Source organism: Ochotona princeps, chromosome 10, assembly GCF_030435755.1.
Source record: "Ochotona princeps isolate mOchPri1 chromosome 10, mOchPri1.hap1, whole genome shotgun sequence".
Classification (NCBI taxonomy): Eukaryota; Metazoa; Chordata; class Mammalia; order Lagomorpha; family Ochotonidae; genus Ochotona; species Ochotona princeps.
Window position 1 is genome coordinate 70846740 of NC_080841.1, and position 26926 is coordinate 70873665.

Sequence of the window (26926 nt, forward strand, 5' to 3'; positions counted from 1 at the left end):
CTCATCCTGTATTATCATCATCATGGTAGTGCCGAGGACCCAGGCACAAATGTGTTAAGGAACCTGCCCTCTGTCCACAGCTCAAATCAAGCACCGTGGCAAAGCTGGTCTGGCGCTGATATCTATTCTTATGCCTACATGAGCTTACATCCCAATGTCGTAAAACAAAAGACTCATGCCAGACCAGTCCAGCAATTCAGGTGCATAAAAGAAGAAAACCAACCAGGTGATTGCTCACACTCACATCGTAGCTTGTGTTTTCTCAGCAAGTGACATGAAAAGGCTATCTAACCACCTTGTGGAAGTCTGGCCCTGAAATAAGAAAAGGATCTTAATTTAGGCATCTGATATTACTAATGTTATTGTTGGCACAATTAGAAAATAGCCAAATGTTTTCCAAGAGTGACTAGGAAGAGGAGGGTTCATAATCTCAGAGATATGATGAATTCATGTTAGAATCTTTGAGGGTAAATACCACGCAAAATCTCTTCTGTGCTTCATCACAGATGGACTTCTGAGCGTACTAGAACACTAGCCTCATTCTATGTGAACTACAGAGTTACAGGAGCTGGTTCAAGACTTCAGGAGTTCATTTATTGTTTGAACTGGCATTCTTTGGTAACTTCTGTTTGCTTTTTGGCAGCCTTGCCTCACCTCTGGTAACCAAATTATGTAGGCTTTGTGTTTTTCACGTATGTAAATTTTAAACAGTCTGAGACTAGTGTCTGACTCATAGCCATTTAAAGTTGCTACTTGGGAGGCTCACACCCCTTGTCAGAGCTCCTGGGTTGAAGTCCAGCCCGCTTTACTTCCCGTCTAACTTCCTGCTAACGTCCATCATGGGAGGCAGCAGGTGATGGCTCAAGAACTTGGCTCCCTGGCACCCACATGGAAGAGCTAAATGAAATTCCAGGCACTAAGCTTTGGCCTGGTTCAGCCCTGGCTGTTGCAGGCATTTGGGGAGTGAACGAGAAGTTTGAAGATCTCTGTCTCTTGCTGTCTCTCTGCCCTTTGAATACAGTGAAAATAAATAAACCATTTTGACTGAAGTATACTTTGTGAGTTGTAAAATTCACTTGCTGAAGCTGTGTGTTTCAATTTGTATAGTGGAAATTTCATCAAATGCTGTTGGCTCATTTCCATTATCCTGAAAAGTTTGTCATACCAGTTTATATTCCCTTAGGTGAAGCTTAAATTTCCTTCATTGTTTTAATAATTTTGTCTCTTTATATTTTCTTTTTATTTTGTTTAGTTCCTATATTTAGTTTTTATAGAGCTTTTATCCTTTATTTTGGCTTCTTTTAACATTGAGATACTATTCAATCAAACGACCTTGTTATGAAATCTTTTAAGGGGGTCAAATGGCAGTGCATAATTCACAGGAATTTTTTTTAAAGATATATTTTTATTGGAAAGTGAGATACACAGAGAGGAGGAGAGACAGAGAGGATGATCTTCCATCTGCTTATTCTCTCCCCAAGTGAGCACAATGGCTGGAGCTGTGCCGATCTGAAGCCAGGAGCTTCTTCCAGGTCTCCCATACGGGAACGGTCCCAAAGCCTTGGGCCATCCTTGGTTGCCTTTCCAAGCAGGGAGCTGGATGGGAATTGGGGCTGCTGAGACATGAACTGGTGCCCGCATGGGATCCTGGCACATGCAAAGTGAGGACTTCAGCTACTATGTTACTGCGCTGGGCCAATTCACAGGAATTTAACTGCCATTGTTGCAGGCATTTCTATGTGATGAACTGGTGCTTGTCGTGGGGAAATAAGACTTATGTAGATGGATACATATTAGTTGTCTCTTTTTTTTGGGAAGATTTACATAGAGAAGGAAGGACAGAAAGAGAAAGATCTTCCATCTTCTGGTTCACTCCTCAAATGGCCACAACAGCCAGAACTGAGCCCATCTAAAGCCAGGAGCTATGAGCTTCTTCCAGGTCTCATATGGGTGCAGAGGCCCAAGGCTTTGGGCCATCCTCCACTATTTCCTCAAGCCATAAGCAGGGAGCTGGATGGGAAGTGGGGCAGCCAGGATTTGAAGCAGCACTCATATGGGATCCTGGCACTTGCAAGGGAGAGGATTAGCCAATTGAACCATGGTGCTGGGCTCCTCTGGCTTTTTCACTGGAGAAATGTGTGCCTGCAGGGTTCCTTCATTGTCTGCTACAAAAGGTTCATCTTTGTTTTGAAACCCAGCAGGTCCCAGGCCCTGTAGATAGAATGTAGATAGGCATGTGGGCCTGTGTTTTGCTCTTAGGCACATAAAAATGTAATCCTGCCCTGTCCTACAGAGAAGGGTATTAGGGGTGGCTGGAATAATTTAGACTACTGAGTAATGTCCCACTCAGGTCTTAAATAAGTTTGCAGAGGGAAATAAAGGAAATTGCTAGGACCAGTTTTGTGGCACAGTCAGTTAATTATCCCTTGACCCAAGTATTTGGGTCCTTTCACAGGGGACTCCTTGGAATTCCAGGCTTTGGCCTGACCCAAGCCCTGTCTCTTGTGGCCACTTGGGGAGTAAAGCATCAATGAAAGAATTACCTCCCCTCCTTTTTTTTTTTCCTAAAGTTTTTTTTTTTTGTACGTTTGTTTTTCATTTATTTGAGAGTCATAGTTATCAGAGAGGGAGAGATGGAGATCTTCCTGTTGGCTTACTCCCCAAGTGGCTATAATGGTTGAAGATGAATCACGCAAGGGCAGGAGACAGGCACTTCCTCTGGGTGTGCCACATGGGTGCAGGGGCCCAAGGATTTAAGTCCTCCTCCACTGCTTTCCTAGGTTCATTGGCAGAGAGTAGCCAACATGTAAACCAGTACCTGTATGAGGTGCCGGAGCTGCGGCCTGCTGTGACACAGTGCCAGACCCACCCTTCATGTCTTTCCCCATCTCTTGTCCTTACTTCTTTGTCACTCTATCCTTCTGTCTGTCACTGTGTTTTTAACAAAAGTTGCTTCATCATCCTCAGGTGTATAAAGAGATCATTGAAGCTAGCTACAGTAGATTTAAATGAAAAACCTTGAATTATGAAACATTATCCAAGAGTTACCTCTAGGATTTAAAAGAAAACTTGAAAATATTTGGCAATTGTAAAGCCAAATAGTTCACTAGGAATTAAATAGAAATCTGACTAGCCTTTTTAAAAGATATATTTATTAATTTATTTGAAAGACTTAGTGACAGAGAAAAGAAGAGGGAGAGAGACAGATCTTGTATCTTCTGGTTCACTCATCATATGGCTGCAGATCTGGGACTAGTTCAGCCAGGAGCCTAGAACTCCATTTGGGTCTCCCAAGCAGTGACAGCAGCCTGAGTAATTGGGTCATCTTCTGTTTCCTCAGGCATATTATCAGAAAACTGGATTCGAATCTGAGCAGCTGACACTTGAACCAGCACTCTGATATGGGATGCTGACATTGCAAGTGGTAGCTTAACTCACTGTACCACAATACTGGTCCACCTCAAATACTTTGTATTTAAAGTGTTAAAATTATTACCTCACAGATGGAAATTTAAAATGACAGTAAAATAAATCATAGAGCTATTTGAGGGAAGAATCTCTGTAGATTGCAGAACAGAAGAAATGATGAAAAATAATATGACCGAAAATTTAGTAGCCTTAGATTTAGGAAACCATGACTTTAATTCCTGTCCTGATTCTAGCTTCCTGTGTTCAATTGCTTCACAATCTGGACTTAGATTTCCTTATGTGTAGCATGAAAGGGTTCACTTAGATGGAATCTTAGATTCTTTTTTAATTTTAATTTAGGTAAGGAGATGGCAGCTATGCACAGGAAAGATAATTCATCATCATTACCAAGTAGGGAAATGCAAGTTAAGGTCACAATGAGATAGCTTTACATACCTGTCAAGATGCCTGCCTAGAAAGTGTGTGGGGGGCGCAGTGCAGTGGCTCAACTGACTGATTCTCTGCCTACAAGCACCAGCATCCCAAATGAGGTGTCCCTGTGGCTCCACGCTCCATCCAATTCCCTGTTTGTGGCTTGAGAAAGCACCAGACGATGGCCCAATGCCTTGGGACCCTGCAACCAACTTGGGAGACCCAGAGGAGGCGTCTGGCTTCTGGCTTCAGATTAGCTCAGCTCTGGCCATTGTAGCCATTTGGGGAGTAAACCAGTGAATGGAAGATATCTCACTATCTCTTTCTGTAAATTTGCCTTTCTAATAAAAATAAATATTTTCTTTAAAAGATTACTAGAAGCAGGAACAGTGACAGTAGCAACTTGGGTCAGGGATGTGGAGACAGAGGAAAACTTAGGTGCTGCTGAGTGCGTACAATTGCTTGAGCACTCTGGAACACAAGTTGGTAGTATCTTGTAACACTAGACATATCTCCGTTGTCCTGCGAGAATGTGAGTGGCTTTCAGCTTGGTCTTTCCCAGTCCTGGGAGAAGTCAGTTTCTGTAGTTGGTAAGCGATGTGGCCTATGGGGTTCTGTTAGAGCCGTCGCAGTGTGCTAAGATGTCATTCTTCTTAGCAGTTAACGCTCTTGAATATTTATCCCAGAGAAACGGCAGCTGTGTTCTTACAGAGAACTGGAGACAGCTCAGAAGTCCTTTAACAGGTTAACTGTGGAACAAAAAGCAGCACATCCATGCCATGTGGTACTCACTACTCAGTAGTAACAAAAAATGAACTGTTGGCACATGCAGCCACCTAAACAAGCGACCGAAGGGTTGTGCCAATCCTGAACTGTTCTTGACTGTATGACTCCATTAATAGAAAGGACAAAATAATAGAAATGTGGAAGAGGTTAGTGGTTGTGGGGGTGGGGTTAGGGACAGGATGAGTGGGTGCCAATATGGAAGAGCAGCACAAGACATTCTTGTAATGGGACTTTTTTTTTTGTCTGGGAATGGTTACAAAACCTGTACTTGTGATTAACACTGCATAGAGCCAAACTCACTGTTCCCCTGCCTGCCTGCCTGCCTGCCTCTCCCATGGAAACACACATGAATAAGATGTTGTACTAGTTTTCCAGAGTGTTACTGTTGAGGGAAAGTGCATGAAGGTTATGTGGTGTCCTTCTGTATCTATTTCTTACAATTGCATGTGAATTCACAATTATCTAAAGTTAGATAACTATTACAGCAATAGATCAGGAGCAGGTATTTGGTGTAGTAGTTAAGATGCCACGTGAGACCTGCATCCCATTTTAAACTCCTGGCTCCTGCACTTCCAATCCTAGCTCCCTGCTAAGATATACCGTGGGAGGCAACATGTACTTGGGTGCATGTCACCCACGAGGGAGACCTAGTGCTAGCTGTTGCATGTGGGGAGTGAACCAGTGGATAATAGAACTTTCACATAAGTAAATAAGAACTTTTAAAAACCACACAAAATTCTTACCTTATAGTCACTGTTGTGTACATTCTAAATGCTTAATAAACAATGAATGAAGGCGGTGGGAGTGAGCATAATCTGCATGGATTGCAGAAGCCAAGTTGTTACTTAAGGCTTAATGAAATTTTTTGGATAATGAAGCCTAGGATAACCTTAATCCTACAAATTTTACCTAATCAAGCGTATGATCACCTTTGCAGCCACTTGGGACTCAGCTTTAGCCTCTCATGTTGTTTGGTATTATGAAAAGGTAACATTACAACAGATTGAACCATCTTAATTGCCTTTATTTGTGAGTCTAGAATCATGAAATAGAACAGGTATTCCTGGGAGCTGAGCTAAAGAGGTTGGTTTTATAGTCAGAAAAATGTCTGAAGAAAGCAGCAGCAAAGAGCAGAGAGTGGATGGGTTGTTCTGTTACATTCCTTGTAAAGTGAGGATTGGGAGATAGCACCTGGGCTTAATCAGTCAGTTCTTTCTTCTTTGAGAGTTAGGCAGGGGACCATTATTATCGGGCCATTGGAGCTGACCTGCTCGGGACATTTGGCTGTTATCTATACTGGTTTCTCAGAAGGTCAAATAGCAGCTTAGTTTCTGTTTGGTGGCACGGCCCTTTTTAATAAGAGTGACTTCATTTTGATTTTTAGTCTTTTCTGTTAAGTCCCGGTACCCTGAAGTATCAGTTCAAAACAATGCTCTCCTGTAATTTCTTTTTCATGGTTTTATGCCTCATTCTTCCCAACCCCCAAATCCAAAAAGGGGGGGACAAGTTACAATGGACTTGTAGTTAATTCATTTCAAGTAGATTCCCCCTAAGATGAATTTGTGTTCTCTCAAAGAAAGCTTTTAAAAATAGGAAGAAAAATTTAGCAGATTATCTGAGTTCTGATTCCTCCTAACAGTTCTGTGACTGGCTTTTAGGCCTGATTCCACTTGCATATGACCCATAAGTATGTTCATAATTGTGAAATACTGTGATTTAAAGAGCCATCAAGAAAAGTAGAGAATTAGAGAAGATGGTATATATCATGACACTTAATGCTCAAGTTGTTTAGGTCTTCACAGGTGTTTCTCATTTAGTGCCCATTGACAGAGAAGTGCTTTTATTTTATTGATGAAACAAATGAATCTCCCAAATAGCAGAAGGGGATTAGTGCCTGATTCAGATGATTCAAATCTTGTGTTCTTAACCACAGTGTAAAACTGAGCATTAAAATGCTGAGTCAGATAAAGCAAGATGAATCAGAGAATCTTGCATTAAAGGATGACAAAGCAATGATTATAAATTTTTATGTGCCCGGCACAGTGGCCTAGCAGCTAAAGTCCTAGCCTTGAACGTGCCGGAATCCCATGTGGGCGCTGATTCTAATCCTGGCAGCCCCACTTCCCATCCAGCTCCCTGTTTGTGGCCTGGAAAGGCAATCAAGGATGGTCCAAAGCCTTGGGACCCTGCACTCAGGTGGGAGACCTGGAGGAAGTTCCTGGCTCCTGGTTTTGGATTGGTGCAGCACTGGCCGTTGGGGTCACTTGGGGAGTGAATCATTGGATAGAAGATGTTTCTGTCTGTCTCTCCTCTTCTCTGTATTTCTGCCTTTCCAATATAAATAAATAAATCTTAAAAAAAGAATTTTTACTATGTTGAATTATAGAACTACTTTACTTTTTAGTCTGTATCAGATAGGATACATCCAGAGGGTAGATATACCATGCATTGACATTATATTGTATAATAAAATGAAGCTTTAGGTATCCTTCACAAGTTGTCACTTTGTCACCAGTGCCAGTGAAGAAACTTACATGCTTCTCCCAGATTTCTGCCCTTTACTTCCTCATTTGCATACTTCTCTCTCTTCAGGATAACTGCTTTCCTGAGGTTTATGCTAATCCTTTCTCTCCCTACACGTACCTTTTGTTTAAACACCTCTATTGAGATATATTTAACATGTAATCAAGGGGACATAGTTGAACTATACCATCTGGTCAGTTTTTACACATGAGCACTGCTTGAAAACATCCTCACAGTCAAGGTACAGAACATTGCTCAGTGCCCAAATTTCTTCATTCTCCCTTTGTCATACTGCCCTCCCTCCGTCTGTACAACGTATCCCCTAATCTCTTTTAGTTAGTATAGATTAGGTTAGTTTTTGCAATTTTTCCAGGATTTTATGTAAATGGAATCATACAGTATATACTATTTCCCCTTGGGTTCTTGACCTGAGCAGAGTTATCGTACTGCTGCATGGATCAATAGTCCATTTCATGTAATTGATAATATTGTTCTACTGTTTGTTTGGCTGTGTCACCATTTATTCATCAGTTGATGAATGTTTGGAGTATTTTCTAGTTGATAGTGTAGCAAATTGGCTATGAACATTTATACACAACACCTCTGGTAGTGCCTGACAGTTCCAGCTGCTTCACATCCCAGGCACCACTTGGTGTGGTGGGTTAGCCTGTGTAGCATCAGCACCCCTAATAGAAGTGTACTGACATTGCACTATGGTTTTCATGTATGTTTCCATATTGACACCTGCTTAATTGCCAAAGAAGCTATTGAAAAATTGCTTGCAGCTTTTGCCTAATTTTTTACACAGTGGCTGAGTTTTGATATATTCTAGATATGGGATCTTTGAGAGACATGGGATTTGCAAAAACTTTCCATTCCATATTTTGTCGTTGTAATGACTCTTCATCTTTAGTAAGAAATCACAGCTTATCCTAAGTTCATAAACATTTTCTCCTGTGCATTCTTCCACAAGTTTATAGTGTTAGGATTTGTAGTTAAGTTTGTAGTCATTTGAGTTAATGCTTGTAATATGAGCTGTGAATCAAGGTTCTTTTTTTGCATATGAATAGCCAGCTGTTCCAGACTGTGTTCACAAGTGTTTGTACTGTACTTGAGCAATATTGACATACACATCCCTCTCCTGAATAAATGTCCAGGTATAGAATGCCTGTATCAGATTGTCATGGATTTGCAGTTGGACTCTATTCTTTTCCATGAGTCCATCTGGCCATCTTAATCCCAACACTATACTGTCTTGATTGCTGTAGTTTATGTCCTAAAGAGCTGTAGTATAAATTGTTTAACCTCATTATTTTTTAAGTTGTGGCTTTTTGGGTTCTTTGTGTTGTAAAATGAGTTTTAAAACTAGTGTGGCAACTTCTCGCCAAAATCTTGAGGGATTTGATGAGGATTACATTGAGTCTGTAAATGAATTTGGGGAGCATTAGCCTCATGCTACAGAGCCTCCAGAACCCCTGATTTGGTGCCTTTCTCCTGTTCATTTAGATCTTCTTTATGACCTATCAGTGGTTGAATTTTGGATTAGAAGCCTTGGAAATCACTTGTCAGATTTACATGTATTTTATATTTTGTTGCAATTTTAAGTGATTTTTGAAGATCTTTTCCTTTCCAGTTGCTTGTTGCTACTATGTTTAAAAAAAAAAAAACGTGGATTTGTGTGTATTGCATGTTACTTTGCATTCTCATGGCTACCCAGACTGTAGGTTTGGGTGGGCATTGTTACTACGTAATTGTCATTCCTTCTTTATATGAAGCAAGTCACCGGAGGGAGATAATAAAACACAGAAGAATGTTCAAATATTTGTCACACTTGATGCAGGTGACACTTGAAGAAATGATGGAATGAACTTAATAGTCGCAGTTTGAAAAAATTTCTTTTTAATACAAACATCCATTCAATGCAGATGTGAAGTTTGGGATACTTGTTATTGGGGGAATATATGGACTAGAGATAAATGCATGGGACTCATTGTCATATAGCTGGTATTTAATACATGGGACTGAACACCATCACCAAAACCCAGAGTATAGCTGGTGAAGTTCACGGACTGAGCCATTTAACAGATTGAGCAGGGATAGGGATCCCAGCCAGAGCAGCCTGGGAGGGAAATGCATGTGAGGTGTCAGGTGGAGATTTTTTCAAAAATGAGAATGTGACCCCTCGACTAACAGATAGGTTAGATAAAATAAGAGATGAAGATTGGCCGTTCATATTATTACTGTCGAAGCCACAGGTGACTGTGAAGTCAGTTTTAGGAAGTGATGGACTCATTCAGAAGAAAAATGGGGAGCCTGAGAGTTTGAGACAGCAAGTATAGGCAGGCTTCTAGGAGTTTTGCTCTACAGAAAAGCAGATTAAGACAGCGGCTTGCAAGGGCTATGTGGTTGAGAGGGTTTTTTTTGTTGTTAAGATGCAAGAAATCACAAAATGTGTATGCAGATGGGAATGATGTAATCAACAGAATCGTTGCAACCCTATCTGGGGAGAGAAAGTGAGGATGGATTAGATTTTGGCAAGCAGCTGAGGAGGTAAGAGCAATAGAGTGAACTGAAGCTGGCTTGAGAGGAAAGGGGAGTTGCGGGTGGTGAGGGCCAAGGACAGGGTGGTTGTATCAGACCTAGATGGAAGAATTTTTTTACGGTTGGGATGTGAGAAGGGCTGAATTGAAAAGCAGCAGGTGGTGGTCCTAGTTGAATCTTTGATTTGAGTTTGCAAAGGGGTTTCAGTTGGGACCAGGCGAAGGATGAGAGTGAAAGATCCAAGAACTCAAAAGTCCAGGGGAGCCTGTTTGCTGAATCTGCTCAGAACCCCAAGGCCTCTTCTGTTATTTTCTTCTTTTTAAGATTTATTTATTTTTATTGGAAAGTCAGATATACGGAGATGAGGAGAGATGGAGAAAAGGTTTTCTGTCTGCTGATTCACTCCCCAAGTGGCCACAGCAGCCAGAGTTTAGCCGATCCGAAGCCAGGAACCAGGAGCCTCTTCTGGGTCTCCCACAAAGGTGCAGGGTCCCAAGGCTTTGGGCCATCCTTGACCACTTTCCCAGGCCACAAGCAGGGAGCTAGATGGGAAACTGCACCCTTATGGGATCCTGGTTGTGCAAGGCAAGGACTTCAGCTGCTAGGCCACCACGGCAGGCCCACTCTCCTGTTTTGTAACCCCTGTTGTTTCTTTTGGACTACATGATGAGTGATTGAACTTCTTCCGTTATTGCTCCTTGTCCCTTCCTAGTTTGTTTCTTGCTCTTCATAGGGTGCCATGAGATTTCTCTGTAATTATCATTCATTCATTCTTTGCCATTTTAATTTTAGCCAATGTAGCTTTAGTTTCCAATGTTCTTTGTTGCTGCTGTTGAAATAATCATAGCATCATCATTTTCTAGAAAAATTCATTTTTGACGACTGTACGAGTAGTTATAAAACACGTAATTCACATATTGCAAGAGTTCATTTTCTCCATTATACGTCCCTGTTTGCACTCAGATGTTATATTTTTACATGCGTTTTTTCCTAAGTGAAGAAGTAAGCCGTCTAACATATAGTTACCTTTTAAATATGCTTTCACTTTAGGTATCAAAAAATCAGGATGGGAACGAGCAAAGTGAAACTGTGTCACCATGTGAAGATGAAACGTTCTGGCCGGGTCCCAAGACGGTCACGCTGAGAAGAACTTCTCAAGGCTTTGGCTTCACACTGAGGCATTTTATTGTCTACCCCCCAGAGTCCGCAGTTCAGTTTTCATATAAGGTAAGAATGAAGAGTCAAGTGACTGCAGAAAGAACACCAGCCCACCCTGTCTCCTTGTGGTTGTCCTTTCACCTTCCCCCCTGTGGTTTTTCTGTTTCTAAAAGAAGTAAGTATTAAACTGACATTTAGTATATTCCCTGTAGATATTATCCTGTCTTCTAGAACAATAGCTTAGGTGAAAGGTCAGGCTGCTCTTAAGCTCAAGATCCCTTTCTTCAAAGACTCCCGTGTTTTCTACAGTGTAACTGATGTCACACCATCTAGGAAGGTAGTGAGTTTCTGCACAAGAGAGTTCTGCAGACTCAATGAGCTATGTGGCGGTTATGCAGAGGAGTAAGACTGGAATGCTGTCTGGTTCTCAGGTGACAAGATGCCACATCTGAGTTACAAATGTGGCTTCCTTCAACATGGGTGGCACTGCTGTTCTTCTGCAGGGTGGTCTGAAGGGGGTGACGGGACAGTTAACAACCAGGAGCTGGCCCTGCAGCCATTCTTTGTCTCCATTCCCAAACCCTGTGGAGCAGGTGATGTTATTGATCCATCTGTCAGGTTGTATAAATGGATTTCAGTCCTGTAATGGGTAAGCAGTAGACCTGGGATCTGAACATAGCCATATAAATAAAAATAATAAATATTAAAAAAAAAACATGTCTCCCCAGTAAAATATCTTAGAGGACAATCTTTTTCAAGTAAATAGTTCTAACTTTGCTTTTTTTTTTGAAAGGCAGAGCTAGAGAGATAGGAAGTGAGCTTTCATCTACTAGTTTAATCCCCAAATGGCTGCAACAGCAAGGGTTGGGCCAGACTGAATCCAGGTGTCAGCAGGTGCTTCCAGGTCTCCCAAGTTGAGTCAGGGTTCCAAGCACTTGGGACGTTCTCCAGCTGTTTTTCAGATGCATTAGCAGGGAGCTGGATTGGAAGTGCAGCAGCCCAGACTCACATCAGTGCCCGTATTGAATGCTGGCACTGCAGGTGCTGCCTTAACCCACTTAACCCCACAGTGGTAACCCCATAGGGTACTTATTAGTTCTCAGGGATTATAAATAACTGCCATGTTTGGAATTGTAATTTACAAGTTTGGATTTCCCAAAATGTTTAGTACTGACTACATTCCCCAGGAATCAGCTTGATCTTAGAAGGTCTAAAATAGGGTGATTTATATAATGGACCACATGTGAAAGAGTTGGTGCCACATGTGAAAGAACATATCAGGGTTGAATATTTTTTTGGCTTTTCTTTCTATTTTGTTTTGAATAGAAGTTTTGGTGAGCAAATAGGTAGCATAATTTTTGTAAGGTTACCAAACACAGATTAAAAATATATTGCTCTTGGAAGATATTTTTGCAGTGTGGTGGTCTGGAGTCTGTTGGCCTCAGGGTCGCTGGAGTCCAGTGAATCTCGAGCTGAGTCCAGGCTCTGCCTGACTTAGTTTGGTGACCTTTAATACATGACCTGCCAGGCAGTGATGGAACATTCCTCCTGACCATGGAATGAGCAAATGATGTAGACTACGCATGAGAACTCAGCACGAGAGTTGACATGCGCCTGTGGTGATTGCTCAGGAAGTTCCATCTGTCCTTGCTGTTTCGTGTAGATGTTCTTGCCTTACAAATTTTTATCTGGAAAATACATACTGAATATTTTTATTTAAGTTATGACATCTCATTAGTTCACTTCAAAATGATTTTTTTTAATGTTGGTATTGTGTAGCTTCTAGAAAATGCACAATGATGCAACAATGTCTTCATTGGCAGATTGACTAGTCCAAGAGCAGAGCTTATGACCAGAGAGAAGGAAGCAACATTTAGACAGCCAAAACAAAGGTCAAAAATTATGTAAGAAATTATTAGCCTTCACTGTTTCCCTTTCTTCAGTGCAAGGGAGCTTCCATCTGGGAGAGATGTTGGAAGGGGTCTTTTTGTGCCACTCCTTAAAGATTGCTGTTCTAGGGCCTGGCACAGTAGCCTAGTGGCTCAAGTCCTTACCTTGAATGTTTTGGGATCCCATGTGGGCACTGGTTCTAATCCCAGTGACCCCGCTTTCCATCCAGCTCCCTGTGGCCTGGGAAAGCAGTCGAGGACGGCCCAAGCCTTGGGACTCTGCACCTGTGTGGGAGACCTGGAGGAAGTTCCTGGCTCCTGACTTTGGATCAGTGTAGCACCGGCTGTTGTGCTCACTTGGGGAGTGAATCTTCGGATGGAAGATCTTCCTCTCTGTCTCTCCTCCTCTCTGTTTTTAGTGGAAAGGCAAATATGCAAACAAATATTAAAAAAAAATGCTGTTCTAATTTCTTAGGTGGAGTCAGGTACTGGATAGCCAGGTAATAGCAAAAGATAGTAGGTAGACGAACAAACCTTAGTGTGGAGTACAAGAGCCTTCCTCTGTAGCAGCTTGGAACCACTCTATGAATATGCATGAGTCAGGGCCTCAAGGCACCTCTAAACACAGAGGATGACGCACCCCTCTCCCAAGTTCCAGGTTGTCTGTCCACTGTCTTTCTGACTGCTTCATTCGCGTGTCTGTGTTCGCGTCTCACACTGTGGGTCCCCAAAGCTGACCTCCTGAGGCCCTGACCATCTCTGCCCAAATGTAACCTCACCACAACCTTCTCATTTCTGTCGATGAAAACTCCACCCTCCTTGCCTTAAGGTGGTGCCAGTGAGATTTTAATCGGCCTACCTCCGGGAGGTCAGTGTGAATTAAGTTGAGCCTTGCTGTGATTTGACAGGAGTTTACAAATGTGTATTCAAAATGTTTTTTTTTTTTTTTTATCTTGTAGGATGAAGAAAATGGAAACAGAGGAGGTATGCCATAAGTGTTTTGATTTTTCTCTGTTTTTCTTGCCCCTGTCTGAGTAATAGTAAGCGGAATGATAGCATTGTTGCAGTTCAAGTATAAATCTTCTGTATAAGAGGTGTTAGAGACACAGATGCTAATTATTTGTTACTGCAGAAAACAAAGTTTTTTGAATTCTAATTATTGTGACTTGAAAATGCAAGGACTCTTGTTAATATCAATGTGATCCCAAGAAAAGTAATCTTGATGTTTTTAATTAATAACCTTGCTAGAATTTGTGATTCTTCAGGTGAGGAATACTGTGGGATTGCCCTATAAGAAGTTAAATATTTCTTATAGTTAATCTTATTCTTGATATAAACATTTAATGAGCTTAACAAGAAGGTCAGGCTAGAGGTAAGGGAATTTCTTAGTAATTCTAGTATATTTTTGTTTTAACTTTAAATCAACTCTAGTGAGTTAAAATTTATACACAACAAAACGCATCCATTTAAAACCATGTCCATATTATTTTCGACTTGAAGAAGTTGCAAAGATGGTACATCTAGTTTTCATATATCCTTCATTCAGTTTCACCTAATATTAAAAGCTTTAAATAGGCATGATACAGCTAATGAAACTAAGAAATTAATAAGGCAAATATAATTATTGAAACTACAGACTTTATTCAGATTCTGCCAGTTTTTCCCACTAATGCCCTTTTTCTATTCTAGAACCCCACATTATATTCATTCGTCCTGTCCCATTTAGTCTCTTCCAGTTGTGACAATTCTTCAGTCTTTCCTTACATTTTGATTGTGACTTTTTTTCTTCTTTTATTTACTTGAGAAGGTGGGGAGAGCCTGAGAGTGGGTGTGGGAACATTATATGCTCCACCTTCTCTCCCCCAACTACAGGTTCACGCCCCAAATGCTGGCAGTGAGGCCAGGACCCAGGACCTCAGTCTAGGTACCCCCCACATGGCTGGCAAAAACTCCGTCCCTTAAGCTGTCAGTGTCTTCCAGATCCGCAGTAGCAGGAATCTGGTGGAGTCAGGACGCAGAGCTGGGTATCAAACCTAGGAACTGTCAGATGTAGGCACCTTAATTTCTGGGCTAAATGCCCATCCTGACTTTAGTATTTTTGAAAAGTATTGCTCAGATTTTTTGTTGGAAGTCCTTCTGTTTGGATTTGTGTAATTTTTGTCTTAGCATTTTTTCAAGATTTTACATTTGTAGCAAGAATACCACATTCTGTAGTGAGGTGAGTCTTGTTAGGTGTGTAAGTCCCAGCTGAGGTGTGATAGCAGCAGTAACTTCTACATCGTCCTGTAAAGTTCCCCTGTGCAGTTCTGCACTCAGATCCTAGCCCTAGCTTCCAGCACCCTGTTCTGTCACACTGGCAGTTCGTCTAAACTGCCTAAAAACACGGGTTAATACAACACGTACTCTTTGTTTTGTCCGGCGTAACATTTTGCAGCTCACCGTAATGTATCTGAGGGAACTTCTAGTGTTGGTGGACCTTTGTGTGATGATCTTGCCAATCTGATTTCAGGAACTGGAAAGGATGTGTTGTAGATTAGAAAGGGAGGGATGTGCTGACTTGGAGCGCTGTGGAAACTCCTCTGAGGAGTATTACAGTCTATAATGTTCCCGGATTCAGGGTGAAGCTCAAGTACCGCTTGTGGCAAGTTTTATTGGGGAAGGCAGAACTTCCCAAACCAGCAGTAGCACACGGAGGAGGCAGGGGATGTGGTTCCTCTCGCCTGCTGGTCAGCCAGTGCTTGGGAGTTTCCTGCCTGTCCTGCATGCAGATGACTATGTATCTGGCATTCGTTTCAATGAATGGCTTAGTTAGTGCTTTGAATAAATTTCGAACATTTGACTGGGGAACCTAGAAGATCTGGGAGAAGGGCGTCTGAAGAGGAGTGGTTCAGTGGGACTTAGGAGCTGTGATCTACTGGAGAAGAGTGGAACTTACATTATCTGATTTACAAATTTATGCCTGATCTCAAACATTCCCGTATGTGTCTACATACAGGAATACAGGAATATATATGCATTATATTGTAAGATAGAAAAAGAGGTTAAAGTTTATGGTTGAAAAAACAAAATGATGTAAATTGACCTTTGATAGACATAGTACACATGGTACATGATGACGTAGTCCCTGTTATTCTCAAAGAAGGGACGACTTTGGGTCATCCTCAACTGCTTTCCCAGGCCACAGGCAGGGAGCTGGATGGGAAGCAGGGTTGCCAGGATTAGAACCAGTGCCCATATGGGATCTTGGCACTTTCAAGGTGAGGACTTTAGCCACTGGGCTACTACGCCAGGCCCGTTTCCAAATGTTTGATAGGAGATTTGGTAGCCTGTTAATTTGTCCAACATGGAGTAAATGCTCCACAGTTCATAAGAGACAAGGACTTTTCCCCAAAATCTCTACTGCAAAGGTACCTGCTTATATCCTGGAAACAACCTGAGGGATTGCTTACCTGTGAGGTAAGCAAGTAGTGATTTTGGGGAGGTGGTGGTAGCAACAGAAGGGTGACACAGGAAGATTGAGAAATAGAGGGCAAAAACTGATCATTAGAAACATGGAAAGAAACATTTTCTTTTTTTTTTCCTTCCCCTTCTATTTTATTTTTAGTTTTATGATACAATTCCATAAGCTCTGGGATTTCCCCTCCCCCTTCCCCAGCTTACATGCTTAATGTGTTCGTGGAAAAAAATGTATGAATTGCAAATGTTCAAGGCTGGACATTTGTCTCAGACTTGTCAGTTTGCAGAGCCCGGTGAGCCTGGTGAGCCCGGCGAGCCCGGCGAGCCCGGCGCGCCCGGCGCACGGGAGGTGCTCGCTGTCTGAGGAGCCGGTGTACGGAGTGCTAGTCCAGAATGGCCATTTGCGATGCAGCACGGTAGTGTCGGTTCCTCTGCTCTGAGGAAGAAGCAAGTTTCTCCCTTGCTGTTCTTCCTGCTGGGATTTTACCATTTCTGCGACACAGTATGTCCATGCCACTTCTCATTTTAGAAGTATTTCATATAGCAGCTCTGTGTATTTTTGAAACACTAAGAAGAAGAACAGGGTATCCTAGATATTCATGGGAATTTAAACATCTTCTCTGTGAAATAAACTACTGACATGGTCAACTTTGAATAGAGGTGGGAAAAAGAATCTGTTACTTTAAAACGCCCAAGAACCCTGAAGTCCAATAATCTAAAATGAAGGAAATTCAATTGGATTAAAGTAGGCATTGTCGGTAATCCAAGTTTTAGAATTAGATTTTAAGACTGAAAGAAAACACCACATTAATTTGGCAGTCAAGAAAATAACTGCGATTTATAAAAATCTCTTTAGCAGTGCTAAAACCTTTAAAAAATATGAAATACAGGATTTCTGAACTAATTGGAACTGGGTACGAAGGTAAGAAAAAAAATCCAAAAAATAACTTGGTTAGAGTAGTAATGTTGTCTGGAGCTAACTTCTCTGTAAAAAAAAAAAATTCTGAGCTATCCCTATGATTAGTTAATTTTGAGCTCTTCTCCCAGCTACACAGTAACATGGCCTTGGTTACAGCCCACCTCGCTGGCTCATCCCATCTGCTCCCTGAATGCCCTCCATCTGGTCTGAATAGAAAGTATATAGTTCATAAGTCCAAGAAGTGAAAAGGTATAAGAACAACAAGGCAATATTTGCATGTTAATGATGAATGCATTACATCAAGAAATGCTTAGCAAGCATCTGTTGAATCTGTCATGAGCCACGCACTAGCCAAATTGCTGAGGGAGAAGAGGAATGGCCCCTAAGCTCAGGTCTTTCAAAGATACATACCTGTTGGAGGAATGCCTCTGGCCAGAATTCTCACTGCCCCAGCCGTCCTCCCCGCCCCACCCCTTCCCCTCTGTTCCACAAAGCACTCAGCTTCATCCTTCACTGTGTTTGTGTCTTCCTTAATATTTTTCTCTTTCAGTTGTGATGTAGAACAGGTTTGTGTATTACATTTTTCTTAAAACCTCCAGCAGTTGCTGGTGTGTATAAATACATCCAACAAATGTAAATATATTTGCATACATATATAAATACATGCATGCATCTATATGACAGCCATGACTTAAGAAGCTCCTAGACTGATAGAGGATGGAAATGTACACAGTCTCATAATTGCAGAGCCAAAGGTACACAAGGCTGTTGCATGACCTCGGCTCAAGGAGTCCCAGTGCACCAGGGCAGGGTTCTCAGGTGGTTAACAGAGGAGGGGAGTGCTGTCTGCCTGAGGGAAATGCTGCCTCAGGAGCTGATTTTCAGACGTGTTGGGAGGGTGTTTGCCCAGAGCTCCTGGGAGGCCTTGGGGAGGTGCTTTTTGTCACCAGTTCAGCGAGGCTCACATCACTGATAGGGGAAGTGACAGTAACTAAAGGGTACCTAAGGAGAAGCCTGTCCCCTCTCTCCCTTCATCCCCCCAGAGAACTGAGTTGAGTTTGGGGTAAGTTGGATTTCTGAAGTCTATAACGTGTTCAGTGTCTGGTTGAAAATTTGCATCTGTGCTGATAAGAAGATACGGGGGTTCAAACATGAATTTGAAAACCATCAAAGTATACATTATAATGAAGTGCCTGACACAGAGTCTGCAGACCTGCGGGATGAAGATAGGGTCAAGGGCAATCATGTCTGAGAGAAGTTCTAAGAAAGAAGGGTTCACAGGAGATTAGAGGTAAGGAGTGGAAAGAGGAGTGTGACCAGTGAGAGTTGGTGATTTGTTGATTAGCAGGTGAAATTTTAAGGAGGGAGCAGTAAAATCGCCATTTGTCATACATAGTTTATGGTACAGGGACCAAAAAGATACTGTTGAACCAGATCTGACAAATGGAAAATGGGTAGAGTTACCAAGAACTCTTGAGGGAAGCAGGGGTTACTGGGTTGGGCATCAAGCAGGTCAGGGAACCTAAATGAGGGAGTGTGTGTGTGTGTGCTAACTGTGCCTAGGCATGGAAAATGCAGAGCATAGAGCCTGAATGTTAAAGGTTGAGGATTGTCACTGTGGGAGGGTGCAAAGAACTTGGTTGTTTCAGATTTGGATAACTTGTATGCTGTAAGATTGGAAGAGAAGACTAAGGATTGACTAAAGTTTAATTTTTCATGTTTCACATTAATTAAATCACTCATTTGCTGGTTCACTTCTCAGTACCAGGAAAGAAGCTGGGAACCAGGAACTCCATCCGGGTGTCCTCCACGGGTGGCAGGAACCCAAGCACCTGATCCATCCTTACTGCTTCCCCAAGTGCATGAGCAGGAAGGTTAATGGAGAGTGGAGCCAGGACTTGGTCCTAGACATTGGGATATAGTATGTGGGTACTCAGTGGTGCCCTAACCATGATGCCAAGTGGCGACTGAAGTTTTACTAATGAGAATAGGGAACTATGGGAGCAAGGCCTCAAGAAGGCTGATGACTAAATTCTCATCTGAGATCAAACCAAGGCAGGATGAGCAGAGGGAAGGAAATGGTGGGCACGGCAGTGAGGTACAGTGAGTGGGAGACGAGGCTGTCCAGATCCTGTGACGTCAGGATGGAGCGGCAGGTTGAAGAGAAGTATCAGCAGTGTGAAGTGCACCCTAGAGGGGGTAGGAATGAATATGCTGCTTCTGAGCAGAATCAAGGAATTAGCTGAGCCTGGCTACTGTGTTCTGCGGTTTCCTTCAACTTTATTTGCAGGCCAGGAACAAACAGCAAGGAGGGCCAAGAGCTGGTGATGGGCAAATTGAATGCCTTGGAAGGCAGTGGCAGGGGCAAGAGTGCAGGGCTGCAGAAGTTGGGGTCGCTGGTGACTATTGTGAAATACTGATCCCTGAATAGTCTAGTGCAATGACAGTGATTCTTGGGGGAGAAGAGAGCTAAAGGGAACGAGAGGTCAGATCACGTCCAGGAACAAGTTTAGTTGGTTACGGGATTAAGCAGTAAGGTCAGAATAGGGAAAGAGTTGCTTGTGGTTAGAGCACTGCCAGAAAATTTTTTGGTTAACAGAGAAATTAGACTTCAGAGCAATAGGACTAAGAAGGCTTTGGAACTGGATGTGATGCACTGTGAAATTCCTGACACTTGACTAGGAAAACGACCCTGCAGAAACTTAAGATACTCCAGATTCCAGGACTGTTTGGTTCGCTGTGGGATAATCAGCACCTGGCACACTGTAAGGGAGCAATAAACATTTGCTGAGTGAATAACACCCTCTACTGTCTTCCCCCCGGTTGAACATTTGGGTTCATGTCTGACACCTAGTGGTACAGTTCTTGAACTGCCACCTAGGCCTCCTCGAGGGCATTAGTGGAGATCAGCTTTACTGCTCTGTTTCTGAAGCAAATCTCCAGAAGGATTTTTGGGCAGCAGAATCCAGGGTACCGCTGAAATTTTTCACATAAACCTTTTTCTGAATTTAAGTTGTAGATTCTGAGATTGCCAGGCCTACATCATGGTGCAATGTTTTTCATTAATGTTAAGTGGCCTTTTGGGAAGAGAGCAGAAAGATTGGGCCTATTGTTAGCCTGCATGAGGAACCCCCTCTTCAGAGTACTACACAGTGTAAACATTTTCGGATTTTGTTGCCCCTACCCCTTTTAAAAGTGAAGATATTATCTGTTAGTGACCATACTGATTAAAATATGATCAAATTAGTGTGTCTGATGTTTGCTTTAAAAAGTTTTCGAAAAAAAAGGATGAATTGGGGCCAGTGCTGTGACCCAACAAGCTAATTGTTCTTCAGATGCCAGCATCTAATATGGGTGCTGGTTTGTGTCCTGGGTGCTTTGCTTCCTGTCCAACTGCCGCTTGTGGCCTGGGAAAGCAGTAGAGGACGGCCTAATATATTGGGACCCTGCACCTGTGTGGGAGACCTGGAAGAAGCTCCTGGTTCTGGCTTTGGATCCGTTCAACTCGGGGTGTTGTAGCCATCTGGGGAGTGAACCAGTAGATGGAAAATCTTTGTCATAGTCTCTTCTCTCTGTACATATGCCTTTCTAGGAAAAGTAGATTTTTTTTTTCAAAGGGATGGATTTAAGACTTATCTAAATGAAAAAATAGAGATTTTCCCCCTCAAATACTTCCCAAGGGACAGAATCTGGGTTAGCCAGGCTGAAGCCAGAAACATGAAACTCCATCTTGGTTTCCCAAATGGGTGGCAGGGCCCCAAGTATGTTGGTCATAATGTATCTCTCAGAATGTGCATTAATAAGGAGCTAAATTGGAAGTGGAGCAGCCTGGATTTGAACCAGCACTCCGATACGGGATACCTGTGTTGCAGTCATTGATTTAACCCACTGGCCCACAATAGTAGTCTAAAAGAGGATTTGTATTGGCATTGTGGTGTAACAGGTGAAGGCATATTGATGATCCCAGCATCCCATAGGAGTGTAAGCTCATGTCCCAGCTGCTCCATGTTTGACCCAGCTCCCTGCTGGTGGCCTGGGAAAAGCAGTGAAAGGTGGTCCAAGGATTTGGGTACCTGCCACACATGTGGAAGACCTGAATGAAACTCTGGTCTCCTGTCTTCATTGTTACCCTCTGGGAAGTAAACCAGCAGATGGAAGACTTCTTTCTCTGACTTTGAAATAAATCTTTAAAAGGGGGATGAATTTATATGAAATAGGATCAACAGATTTATTGTAATTATTTAAGCTGGGTTCAGATTGCTGCGTGTCATTGTCATTTATGGTCTTATGTACGCCTGACATTTTCCTCAGTTAAAAGTTAGGGAAAAAATTAGGTGCTGTGAGTTGAAAGAAAGCCTAATGTGATTAAGTTAGAAAACAAGCTTGTTTTTAGCTCCACAGATTTGCTTATGTCATTTGTTTATTTGCTGTTACTTGAAGATCAGAATAAGCAGAAACTACAGTGTTTTTACTTATAATGGGTCCAAAATGCTTGGGACCAGAAAGGCTTTGAATTTTGTGTTTTTTAGATCTTGGAATGGAATACTTACATGTATGTAATGAGATATCTTCAAAAGATTCAAGTCTAAATACCTTATATACATAGCCTGATGATAGTGTTTTTAGGTTTTTTGGATTTTTTTAAAATTTGCTTTAGTGTAGTACTTAAGAAGTGTAACTTATTTGAAAAAGACAGGGACAGAGAACTGTCATCTGCTGCTTCACTCCCCAAATAAGTGCCTGGGGACCAGAAACTCCCTCCCTCTCTTTCCCTCCCACGTGAACCTTAGCAGGAAGCTCTCAGGAGAGGAGCCAGGCACTTGGAACTAGGGGATCTGATTTGGGAGACAGGAGTCCCAGGGGCCATTTCAGGTGCTCTGCCAAATGCCTGTCTCCCAGGTAATTTTATATAACATCTTAAATAATTTAATGCATGAAAGAGTTCTACATTTTGAATTTAGTGCCATTTTCAGAGTAGGGATGCTTAATCTGTAATGTGGTTGGGACCTGACGGGTGATATCTGTTGAGATTATTGGAGTGTGGGTCTGCAGCCCCAGTGGACACCGAGGAGGTGATTTTAAAGTACCTGCTCTCCCTTTTGAATGGGAATCGGAGTGACACGTAGACTTGATAAACTGGCATGTTTGTCTCTTGTTACTGTTTCTTCCAGTAAAGACAAATAATCTACCGCACGAGGCTTCTGTTGCATTCTGCCGAATTAATGCTGCACAGTATGTGTCCACCAGAGATCACAGGATTTTTATGTTTGTCTCTACTAGGCTCTTGGTGATTTCATGTGATGCCTGCAAATCATATCCCTCAAAGTTAAAATGAAAAATGATAGTTATGCAATATCTCAAGATGCCAACGTCCAGGGAAGTGGGGAGTAACTTTAAAATGTCAGCTACTGTTGGCTTAGTGGCAACTCCACTTCAACCTTTCTGTTCCTCTCCCTCCAGGGTGGAGATGAGTGCAAATGTCTGTGAAACCCTTTATGCCAACCCCTCTGCTCCATCCCCATTCTCTTTCCCTGCAGGTCAGCATCAGGCAACATTTGGTGTTTCTCACTTCTTCCCTAACTATTGCTCAATAAATCCTCCTGCAGAGTTCACCCCTGGCAGTCTATTTTTTATCAAGGAGAGGTGAAAACCTTTTAAAAAAACATTGACCAGGCCTTAGTGTGATATGTTTCATTCTACATCATGCTTTCAATTAATTTAGAATTTATTATTTAGAACTTATTATTAGAACTTATTATTTAGAACTTACTGATTTCAATAAGCTGTTTGGTTGATTTTTCCTAAGTAATTGATACCTTGTGCTTTCATATTCAATTAACCGAGGTGTCTTTTACCTACCTGCCTTTATATTACACTAATTTGTCTGACTTTTACACGGAACCTCCTCTCTTTTCAACAGTGTTTTGTTGTGTAGAGATTTTTTTCTTTGCAACAAAGAGATCAATGAAAAAATTTTTTTCAGTGACAGCTATCATCATAAAAGCAGAGCATAGTTGGTTCCTCTAAAAAAATTCCAGGGCCTGGCACAGTAGCATAGTGGCTAAAGTTCTCGCCTTGAACACACTAGGATCCTATTTGGGTACCAGTTCTAATCCTGGTGGCCCTGCTTCCCATCCAGCTCCCTGCTTGTGACACATGGAAAGGCCGTCGAGGACAGCCCAAAGCATGGGAACCCTGCACCTGCATGGGAGAACCGGAAGTAGCTCCTGGCTCCTGGCTTCTGGCTTCAGATCAGCATAGCTCTAGCTGTTGTGGTCACTTGGGGAGTGAATCATTGGATGGAAGATGTTCCTCCCTGTCTCCTCTCCTCTCTGGATCTGACTTTGTGATAAAAATAAAGCTTTTAAAAAATTTCCAGTGGAATGTGTGATAACTCAGAGGAAAATAAGGTTAATCTCAAGGATAGCTTTGATTTCCTATTGTTTTGGTCTTAGCTAAAATAGGGAATGGATTTTCTGTTTTTTCTTTCCTAGGTCTGTAGGGTTCCCTGACCTATCTCGTTCTCTGTGGATCTTCGTTATAGAGCCTTTTTTGTGGTTGGCGTAATTCAAGCCTTGCTGCTTCTCATCTATTTGCTTTAGTCTGCTTGCATAGTTAATATTTTAAATTTACAAAAAGTCCAGATGTCAGAAGTGATTTTGACATCAGCATTCCCCCAAGTAAGGGGATGTAGAGACCAAAGTTTCCCTTGTTGGTGGATGAAGGTTATTCCATAGATGTGTGGCCCTCTGGTTTTAGATCAAGTCTCTGTCTCTCTAACTTAAATATTAATTTTTCTTGAAAAGGCAGATTTACAGAGGGAGGGAGATACATAAAGATCCACTGATTCACTTCCCAAGTGCCTGCAACAGCCGGAGCTCAGCTGTTCCCAAGCCAGGAACCAGGAGCTTCTTTTGGGTCTCCTACATGGATGTACGGTCCCAAGGCTTTTTGCCATCCTCTGCTGCTTTTCCAGGTCATAAGCTAGGAGCCTGATGAGAAGCAGAGCAGCTGGGACACAACTGGCCTCCATAGGGGATCCCAGCGTGTTCAAGGCAAGGATTTAGCCACTCTGCCATCATGCCAGACCCTAGACCAAGTCTCTTAATCCTAGGTCAATGGCAAGATTTGTGCCTAAGTTACTGGGAGTTTTGGTTACAACCCCTCTGGCCTTTCTGCCTTTTGTTCTTCCTGTATTCTTTCTGTTTTGGCCTGTGTTCTTCGACTTTCCCTGGATAGGACAACTGACTGTTTTTGGGACTTCTTTTATTGACCATCAATGGTGAGACAAGCTCTGTGTCCGCAGCGTCCATCATCCCTACCCTGTATGTAAACCTTTTGTGGCTTTAGTAGGGCTAACATAAGGTGAACAACATTTCTGAATTGCCTCTTTGAGCTGGGGTCTCTGCAGACACTGAAATGGATTGTCTTTTCATCCCCACAAAAACCTTGCCAGGTAGCAAGTTTTCATTCCCATTTTTAGGATGAGTAAACTGGGCCACATAAATAATTTGCCTGGAATCACCGGGAGATAGGTTTGCCAGATAAAATATGGAATTAAATTTCAATTTCACATACACAACTATAATTTTGAGTTCAAATGATTCAAATATTGAAAAGTCTGGCAAATAAATGTTAGTGGTGGGATTTTAAACTATATAATCTAGTTATAGGGCCCAAGGTCTTAGCCCTTACTTTATGGTGAAAATGGGGAATAAAACCCATTTTCACCCGCTCCTTCAGTATTCAGATGACATCTACTCTTCAGATGCAAAGAAGCTTTTTTACTCAAGCTAATTTTTCCCAAACTATTTCTGTTTTTGATGATATCAATACATGTGTGCTCTTTCTGATTGCAAGGGTAGTATTGGCTTTTGATCAATTTGTATGTGCTTTTTATATCCTTGTGAGTCTAATAAGCTTATACAAACATAAAACAAGTTTTTCTGTACCTGGTTACTTTAGTTTTTCTCATCCATCTTAGAGCATTGTCATTTTATTTCACTTTGTGCAAATGCAGTAAGATTCATTACATGTGTGTGCGAAAAAGCCACATTTTGCCTTTGATAAATTCAAGGAAATGATTCTTGAGTATTCAGCGTTTCTGTGAAAGATTTGCTGTCAGACTTAACTGATCGCAGATTATGAATGAGGAACTGAAAGGGTGTTCTTTAGTTTTTGGCTTTATTTTCTAAACTAAGAATCACCAAGGAAGCTATCAGGTTCTGCTAAATCATCATATGGGCACTCAAGGGGTTCGTCTTTTCCTGGTGAGCAATAGCAGTTCAGGATTTTAGTTTTTTATTTCTAGAAATGTACTCACAAGAATTTAAGATCCAGGATAGTGAATGACACACATTTTTGTTTTCATTTTATTAATTTTTTCTTTATTACTTTATTTTGATGATCTTTACATTGTTGATTAGGGTGCAAAGGGTCAAGGGTTACAGGAAAGTGGGTAAGACCAATTTTTTTTTTATTAATTACATTGCATTATGTGACACATTTTTATATGCACTGGGATTCCCCCTGCCCCTCCCCAAACCCTCCCCCCATGGTGGATTGCTCCACCTTGTTGCATAACCATAGTTCAGATTCAGTTGACATTCTTTCATTGGAGGTATTTACCAAGCATAAAGTCCAGCATCTTATTGTCCTGGCAAGTTCAATGGTTTCTTGGTGAGTCCATCTTTGGTCTGAAGGCAGAGCCGGCAGAGTATCATCCCAATCAATTAAAAACCCCAACATAATATTTACAACATTATGGCATTAATTGACATGGTATTGATTAACCAATATGTTGATAGGAAAATGCAGGTTCTCAACCACAACCTGTGGCTTCTTCATAGACATTTCCATTTTGGTTTATATTCAACCGAGTTCTATACACCTTAAAATGGCTATAGATTGCTATTCAGCTGTCTCATGGAATGACACACATTTTGAATCTTGACACTTTTGATTTCCAAATTGTAGGCTAACAACTTATCTTAAAGTTAAAGATAGTCTTAGAATTCATGAGCCAAGTGTTTGTGGGTATGGAAGGTAAAGAGACGTATATTTCTCAAACCTGCACATGATGAAGAATGCTTAGGAGAGATTTTTCTCTTCGCTGAAAGAATTAGACACCATCTAGGCAGTAGTAGCAAGTCAGAGCTTTGGAGAGACCCAGAAAGGAAAGTGAACAAAAAACCAAAAACACACTGTGAGCACAAACTGCCTGGCTGCTATGTAGTCTCTCTCAATGTGCCCCATCTTGATGTGCTTTTAGCTATAGTGGGTTTCTTTTCTTAAAGTTTATTTTTATTGCAAAGTCACATATACAGAGAGGAGGGGAGACAGAGAGGAAGATCTTGCATCCAATGATTCACTCCCCAAGTGACCACAATGTCTGGTGCTGAGCCGATCCGAAGCCAGGAGCCAGGAGCTACTTCCGGTTCTCCCATATGGGTGCAGGGTTCCAAGACTTTGTGCCTCAACTGCTTTCCCAGGCCACAAACAGGGAGCTGGATGGGAAGCAGGGCCTCCAGGATTAGAACTGGTGCCCAAATGGGACCCTGGCATGTGTAAGCGAGGACTTTAGCCACTAGGCTACTGTGCCAGACTATCGTATCTTAAAAAAAAATTGTCAATGATAAACTATCTGACTTTGCAACTGAGCTATTGCAAAATTAGCATTTCCTTTATGGAAATAGATACCTCATGATTTTGAACTGCTTCCATTCAGTGTAAGTGAAAAATTTCAATCAGAATTTTCTGAAGGCCCTGCATTGCTGCACAAGCCACTCCTGGTGTTGTAGCCTATCAGCTAAAA

At 41.9% G+C, this 26926-nt stretch overlaps 1 protein-coding gene across 3 annotated transcripts in view; it reads left to right on the plus strand.

Annotated features, from left to right (window-relative positions):
- ARHGAP21 (Rho GTPase activating protein 21) overlaps nt 1–26926 on the plus strand; it is a 124430-nt gene that overhangs the window by 48254 nt on the left and 49250 nt on the right. For all 3 annotated transcript variants that reach the window (XR_009246215.1, XM_058669599.1, XM_058669600.1), the window contains exons 2-3: nt 10741–10917; nt 13697–13721. Coding sequence is in view for 2 of the 3 variants with exons in the window: in XM_058669599.1 (XP_058525582.1) it covers nt 10741–10917; nt 13697–13721 (202 nt within the window). In the remaining variant the exon portion in view is untranslated. The remainder of the gene's footprint in view (nt 1–10740; nt 10918–13696; nt 13722–26926) is intronic.